This window comes from Hordeum vulgare, chromosome 3H (genome assembly GCF_904849725.1).
Source record: "Hordeum vulgare subsp. vulgare chromosome 3H, MorexV3_pseudomolecules_assembly, whole genome shotgun sequence".
Taxonomy (NCBI): domain Eukaryota; kingdom Viridiplantae; phylum Streptophyta; class Magnoliopsida; order Poales; family Poaceae; genus Hordeum; species Hordeum vulgare.
The window spans coordinates 575,376,202-575,383,793 of NC_058520.1; the positions used below are offsets into that span (position 1 = coordinate 575,376,202).

The 7,592-nt window shown below is 50.5% G+C and overlaps 1 protein-coding gene across 1 annotated transcript; it reads left to right on the forward strand.

Moving 5' to 3' along the window:
* Positions 1 to 227: 227 nt before the first annotated feature.
* On the forward strand, positions 228 to 4,250 carry LOC123445251 (squamosa promoter-binding-like protein 2). The gene is made up of 3 exons (XM_045122214.1): positions 228 to 1,142; positions 2,402 to 2,532; positions 3,330 to 4,250. Exons 1-3 carry the CDS (start codon positions 763 to 765, stop codon positions 4,058 to 4,060), a joined length of 1,242 nt encoding a protein of 413 aa, XP_044978149.1. The 5' UTR covers positions 228 to 762; the 3' UTR covers positions 4,061 to 4,250.
* Positions 4,251 to 7,592: the final 3,342 nt, after the last annotated feature.

Sequence of the window (7,592 nt, forward strand, 5' to 3'; positions counted from 1 at the left end):
ATCTCTGGTGGTGGTGGTAGCAGGGGTAAAATCTAAAGCGAGTCAGTGAACAGTGGTGGTGGAGGTGGAGGTGAGGTGGTTCCCTCTCGGCCCGTCTCGGCAATTATTGCCACCTTTGGAGTTTGGAGTCCTCCAATAGGAGTCTCCTCCTGTGTTGTCTGCAAGTACTGTCCCTCCCTCCTCCCCCTCCTCCCCCCTCCCCTCCCCCATCTCCAGCTTTCTCTCATCGGGGTTGGTGCTGCTGCTGCTAGCCCTTCTTCACTCTCCACTGTTCTCTTCCTTCCTTCTCCGTCCTCCGTCCTCGCTCGCTTTAAAGCTTAAGCCGCCCCGGCAAGCAAGCAAGCTAGCAGCAGCAGCACTAGACCAGTTGCAGTAGGCAGTAGCTCCTCTCCCCTGGACCCTGGTGCTGGTGGGTGGTCTGGCTCCTGGGTTCTTAATTGCATGCTCCTGCTTCGCTTTGATCTCTCCGTCATCGATCGATCGGTCGGTCCATCTCGCTTTTCTTCCGTCCTCCCAAGCCCTTGCTTCCAATCAACCCCTCTCGCTGCTGCACTGCATACTGTACTCTCTCCCTCTTCTTCTTCCTTGGCGAGGACCGAGGGGAGTGGTGCGCGGTTCTTGTCTGCGTACGGCGGAGAAAGAGTCCCTTTTTAAGCCCCACCATTTCCTGATCGTCGGCGGCAGAAGCAAGCTCCCGGCGCCGTGCGGGGGAAGGAATTCTCTGGACACAGAGAGACGTGCGTGCGTGCGCGTGTATTTGGCATGGATTCTTGGGAGCCCAAGATGCCTTCTTGGGACCTCGGCACGGTGGTCGCGCCCAGCGGCGGCGGGGGAGGAGGAGGCGGCGGCGGGGCGCTGGACCTGAAGCTCGGCGCGCCGACGAGCTGGAGGCCGGTCCCGGCGCCGGTTGTATCGGTGCAGCAGCAGCAGCAGCAGCAGCCGCCTTCCGCGGCGACGGCGAAGCGTGCCCGGGCGGGGCAGGGGCAGCAGACGGTGCCGGCGTGCTCCGTGGAGGGGTGCACGGCCGACCTGTCCCGGTGCCGCGAGTACCACCGCCGGCACAAGGTCTGCGAGGCGCACTCCAAGACGCCCGTCGTCGCCGTCGCCGGCCAGCAGCAGCGCTTCTGCCAGCAGTGCAGCAGGTACACCCTACACTTCTCTCTCTCTTTTTCCATTTTTTTTTGGTCGTGCATTCCCTACCACCAACTTGTTCCTTGCCTTATGACATGCATCCATGCTCCGCTTTTGCCACTACTAGTAACATCTTTACCGTGTAGTAGAGTAGTAAGTAGCAAGATCCTTCCACGAGTTACCACTGTTGCACGAGAGTTGCAGCGAATCGTTTCAACCCCGCCGAAAACCTCGCCGCGGACACTGTAGCAGCTGCTGCAGCAGCGGCGGCGGTAGTACGCGATGGCTAACCAACTACGGCGACCGTTTTAATCGCAGCAATTCGCTGTCAGCCGGAGCGGAGCAGTTCGCAGTCCCTTGGGCCATCATCATGGCTCGCTTGGCGCTAGCGACTAATCGTCCGACGTGGACCACACCAAAAACCCCTGTTCCTGCCGCCCCCATCTGTTCCCCACTCACCGTAAATTCCACAGCGAAAAAATCACTCAAAACTATCTCCAAAAGTTTATTTTCCATGCAAAACATTTGCACTGGTACTCCTACTCCTACCTGAAAATGAAAGCAGTATCAGAGGAGAAGCAAGAGAATTTAACCGACGTGGTCGTGGAGACGGATAAAATTCCGGGCGGGTCGGAGTCTGGTCCCGGGCCCGGGCCCGGGCTGGTGGCCGGATGTGTGTATGAACGAGACAAGCGCACACGCGCCACCATTAAGGTGCCGTGGCGCAGCCCGACCCGGCCCGTGCACCTGCCCTACAACGACGCTCACGCCGGAACTGGACCTTTCAGGTCGTCGTTCTCATGGCGTGGCTGCTGCTGCTGCTCAACGGCCGCGTCCCTGTCCTCCACCGCTCCCTGTCGCCGCCGCCCCTTGTCGCGACGCACGCTTTCCACGTCCGTCCTCGGTGGTTTCGAAACTGGGAATTCATCCCATATGCCTGTTCTAGAAGGCAGGGATCATGGATCTCAACGGTCAACCGTGATTGTGGACGTCTGATTAAGATTCTTGCGTGAAGGTTACGGGTGTGGTTAAGCTCGTCTGGAGAGGGGCTTGGGAGATTGGGGCGTGTATCTTCATTTCCATGTGCTTGATTTCTCCTAGATCTGTGGCATGTGGTTGGAGGAGCATCTGACCGGATCTACTATATGACAGGAGCACTCTTTTTTTTTGTGTTAGCATCTGATCAGGATTTGTATAGTAGTTTTCACGCTGAATTTGTAGTAGTCTATCTTGAGAAATGCTTGTTGCCTGATCAAACTGTTGTTTGCAGGTTCCATTTGCTCGGGGAGTTCGACGAGGTGAAGAGGAGCTGCAGGAAGCGGCTCGACGGCCACAACCGGCGCCGCCGGAAGCCGCAGCCGGATCCCCTCAACCCTGCCGGCCTGTTCGCTAATCACCACGGTACAATCCCTAAAAACATCTCTTGCACCCCGTGGAAATTGGTCATCCTACCTAGAAAGCACTCTCATTTTGATTTTGTAAGATCCAACCATTCGATGAGCAAAGTAATCGAGATTTTTCACACTCCCATTTTGTCGGAAACAAGTGGAAAAATGTGATGCATTTGATGGATCATGTGATCTTAGCTAGTTTTCTTCTCAGCTTTATCCCCTTTCTGTTTATTTAGACTGTTTCCGATTTTCAGCTGACTGCTAGTATTATCCAGAAAAAACACTTCACACGTGCTTGCTGAGTATAGAGTAGCACAAATTTTTCTTCCTTCCGCAAAAGGATGGGAACGGGAGGTTTGACTACAGAGGTGCTTAAACTAGCAGTGGTATGAACGTCTTGTTGGTGTAGCAGACCAAGATAGGTTTTCAGCCTTTGGCTGGCATTTCCAGGAACTTCACGTGGGATCCAAAGCAAGAGAATATCTAGGCCTGAAGTTTCTTCTGAACTTTCTGTCATGATACAGCCGTATTCATGTGAAAGCCAGTTAATGATGTCACAGTGAATTGAATACCTATGACATGAAACTACTACTAGTAGCACTCCTATACCTTTGAAGATTTTTACATGGAATTTACCATGTTACAATGCAAAAGTAGCAGGGTGAATGCACTGGGAATTTACCGCTTGTCTTTGTAATTTTAGTCTTTTGTTTTTTTCAATCAGTTGGTCGACATGGCTGTTGTCATGCAGGTTTGCAACACTGACGTCCGAGCTAACTGTTTTCTCCCATCATTTTCCGTGAACAGGAGTGCCAAGATTTGCGTCGTACCCGCAGATCTTCTCCCCGACGTCCATGGCGGAGCCCAAGTGGCCAGGCGGCATCGCCGTGAAGACGGAGGCCGACGCGTTCCACGAGCAGTACTACTCCTTCAACGGCGCCGCCTCCCTCTTCCACCACGGCAAGCCGGAGAGGAAGCACTTCCCCTTCCTGACCGACGGCGGCGACGCCACGTTCGGCTGCCAGCCGCCGGCGTTCACCATCACCCCTTCCTCGGAGAGCAGCAGCAACAGCAGCCGGCACAGCAACGGCAAGACCACCATGTTCGCCCACGACGGGGGCCCGGACCACAACTGTGCTCTCTCTCTTCTGTCAGACAACCCGGCGCCGGCGCACATCATGAACCCCGCGGAGGCGCATCATCTCGGTGGCGGCGGCGGCGTGACCATACAGTACGGCGGTGGAGGCGGCGGCAAGGTGGCGCGGCTGCACAACAACGGCGACGTCTCGCTCACCGGGCTGTCTTACGTGAGCCTGGGTGACAAGGGCGCGCCCATGTTGTTGCACACGTCTAACAGATCACAACACGCCGCTGCTACCGCTACCACTGCCGTTACTACAAGCACAGCTCCAGCTCCGACGGCGTCGCAGATGCAGCAGTACCATGGCTACTACCACCACCAACACCAAGTGGGCGCTGATCAGGGGAACCACCAGGATGCTGGTGGGATGCATGCCCTTCCCTTCTCGTCATGGTAGTTGTCTCCCTCATCAGTCAGATCCTAGGCAGTTGGTGGTGGTCATCAATCATCGAATATGCCCCCTGATAGTGTTAGCCCTGATGATCCTCAAGAAATCACCCGAGATATGTCCATTTTGCAACTTCTCATGATACTTCTAACTTATGGAAAATCCCTCCTGCTTATGATTCAGAATTGGATTACGACGATTCTATTTGTACCGGTTGGTTTTTGTTTCATTTTGGCCGGCGTGCACTTGGTTTGCTAGGGCAGCATCAGCAGAAAGTAGACAGAAGGATTTATTTAACTGTACTAAACAGTGGAATTAGCATAAAAGTATTCAGATAATTGATCATTCTAATCACGCGTCTGCCTGTTCCTCACATGTTGTGAATCATTAGAGATATTGTTCAGCAACAGTAATTAGATTATCCAGGATTAGGGGCCACTTCCATAGCCTGGTTCTAGATAGGCCCATATGCTTTCAGAATTCAGATAGCTACACCATGTTGTGGAACTGTGCTTGTTTGCAAGTACTCTTTGTCAAAAATTAAACAGTAAAGTACATGTTGAAGATGTGGCAACTGGGAGTCCACATAATTCGTTTGAAGTCCATGTTCATGGGAGAGTGATTGTTTGAGGATCTAGGGGGTATCATGTTGACAAGTAACCAAACAGGCCAACTCTACTACAGGGCACTCCCTCCGTTCCTAAATATATATAGATTCATTAATGTGCTTCATATATACTTCCTCCGTAAACTAATATCAAAGCTTTTAGAACACTATTTTAGTAATCTAAACACTCTTATATTAGTTTACAGAGGGAGTAGTTGTCAGTGGAATCTCTACAAAGACTTTTTTCGGAGCGGAGGGAGTACATAAAACTGAAATTTTACCAATGACGCGTGGCGATAATAGTTATCAGTTAAAAAATTGTGGCTGAACAGATCATATTTGTGTAAGCTTATGCCCCATTGCAAAAATTGCAAAAATTGTTGTAAATGTGAATAAACTGAAACCTTCACCAGCAAGCTATATATGTAGTGACATTTGCTTGCGTAATTCATCGAAGGCGCTTCATATTTCACACCCGGGCGTGACATATTTATTTTGCACGGCACACGATTTGCGAGACATGTGTATAACGTCATTAATTTCTGCATTGGGGCGTTTGAGGGTTGGTATGAGCTGGGGCACTCCATTAATAGTTGGACTGGGGCCGGTTTATAGGTAGCACCCATCTTCTTCCATCAACCGTGTACGCTCGTTATTACTATCGCCCACGTTTTTTTACTTACACCGTGTGCCCGTTAGATCACACAATTTTCAACATTTTAAAAAATTTTGAATTCTTTTCCTACACACATAATCGAACAAGAAAAAACTGTAGCAATTGTCTGTAACGGTGTATAGGGACACAAATAAATATCCTTCGCTCTCTATCGTCTCTTTCCTCTCGTAGCCCTCAAATATGGTCTTCTTCTCTCCATTGTCCTTGCCTCCACAAAATCCTTCACATTACACATGCCCTCAGAAATTCGAACCACCCTCTCCATCGTGGAAGGTGTGGGGGTGACGCATCTCATATGGAAACAGGAACCGACAGCCGCAGCTGTATGATGATAACCCACAAGTTTAGGGGATTGCGACAGTCTTCGAGGGTAGTATTTCACTCAAAGTTGTTGATTTGACACAAGGGGAGTCAAAGAATATTTATGAGCCTTAGCACTTGAGTTGTCAATTCAACCACACCTTAAATATAATATCTCTGCAACAAAGTGTTTAGTAGCATAGTAGTTTGATAGTTTGAGTGATAGTAGAAATGGTAGCAGGAACAGTAACAATATGAGTTTGTGATGCTTGTAAGAGCAGCATCATTAGTAACTTATCAAAGATTAATATGAGAAAACCGTTGGCATTGGATTAGCGATGGATAATTATGTGTTGGATGACATTCATTATGTAACAGTCACAACCTAGAGCGATACACAATAGGTGCAATTTATCAATGTAATATAGGCATGTATTCTGTATATAATAAGAACTTGCATAACATCTTTTGTCCTATCCTCCCATGGCAGCGGGACCAAAGGGAAACTAAGGGATATTAAGGCATCCTTTTAATAAAGAACCGGAACAAAGCATTAACACATGATGAATACATGAACTCCTCATAATGTAGTCATCACCGAAGATAATCCCAACTTTTGTCACATCGGGTCTACGGATCATAACATATAATAGGTGCATATACCTTTCAAGATAGGATCTAAAGCAATCACATATTCATGGAAACAAAATAGGATAAAATTTTAAATCATGGCACTCGGGCCCTCACAAGTTTTAAGCATAGCAAAGTCATCGCAACATCAATCTCAGAACGCAATGGATACTAGGGATCAAGCTCCATGACCGTCCGACAAGCCAATGAAGGAAGTACTCACTCCCGGTGGTGAACATCATGGAATTGTTGATGGAGAAGGGTTGATGATGATAATGGGGAACGTTGCATGGGAAACAAAAAATTTCCTATGCGCACCAAGATCAATCTATGAAGATCAACATCTACAAGAGGGGGATTGTATCTACAAACCCTTGTAGATCACTAAGCAAAAGCGTATATAACGCGGTTGCTGTAGTCGTACCCTTCACGATCCAAACCGATCCAGCGCCGAACGGACGACACCTAAGCATTCAGCACACGTGCCGCTCGATGACGTCTCCTCCTTCTTGATCCAACAAGAGATGAAGGAGAAGTAGATGGGATCTCAACCAACATGACGACGTGGTGGAGATAGTGATGTCACAGTGCCGGCACGGCTTCGCCAAGCGCCTACGGAATGACGTACGAGGAAGAAACAGGAGAGACGAGAGGAGGGCCGCAACCATGGAAGAGTCTCCTACCCCCTTGCGCCTCCCCACATTTATATAGGTGTGGGAGGGGCTCGTGGCTTGCCCTCTAAGCTCCTAGGGTCCTTGTGTTGGTGAACGTAGCATAAATTCAAAAAAATTCCTACGCATATTCAGATCTTCCTATGGAGAGACCAGCAACGAGAGAGGGGTGAGTGCATCTTCATACCTTTGAAGATCCCTAAGCGGAAGCGTTGCTAGAACGCAGTTGATGGAGTCGTACTCGCGGCGATTCAGATCGCGGTGAGATTCCGATCTAGTGTCGAACCACGGCACCTCCGCGTTCAACACACATGCAGCCCGGTGACGTCTCCCGCACCTTGATCCAGCAAGGTGGAGGGAGAGGTTGGGGAAGATCTCCGGCAGCACGACGGTGTGGTGTCGATGGAGAGACGAGGTCTCCCGGCAGGGCTTCGCCAAGCACCGTGGGAGGAGGAGGAAGGAGGGGAGCAGGGTTGCGCCGAGAGGAGAAGAAACCGTGTGCAAAACAGCCCCAAACCCCTCTCTATTTATAGGACGAGGGGAGGGGTGTGCCACCCCTAGGGTTTCCCCCCTAGGTGGTGCGGCAGCCCCCCAGATGGGAGGTGTGGCGGCTAGGGTAGGGGGAAGGGGTGGCGCACCCCTTAGGTGGACCTTAGG

Bases quoted from the DNA above. Each gene is read 5' to 3' on its own strand.
- LOC123445251 (XM_045122214.1), top strand. From the start codon at position 763: ATGGATTCTTGGGAGCCCAAGATGCCTTCTTGGGACCTCGGCACGGTG. The intron at 1,143-2,401 runs GTACACCCTACA...TGTTGTTTGCAG, and splicing joins TTCTGCCAGCAGTGCAGCAG to GTTCCATTTGCTCGGGGAGT. The intron at 2,533-3,329 runs GTACAATCCCTA...TTCCGTGAACAG, and splicing joins CCTGTTCGCTAATCACCACG to GAGTGCCAAGATTTGCGTCG.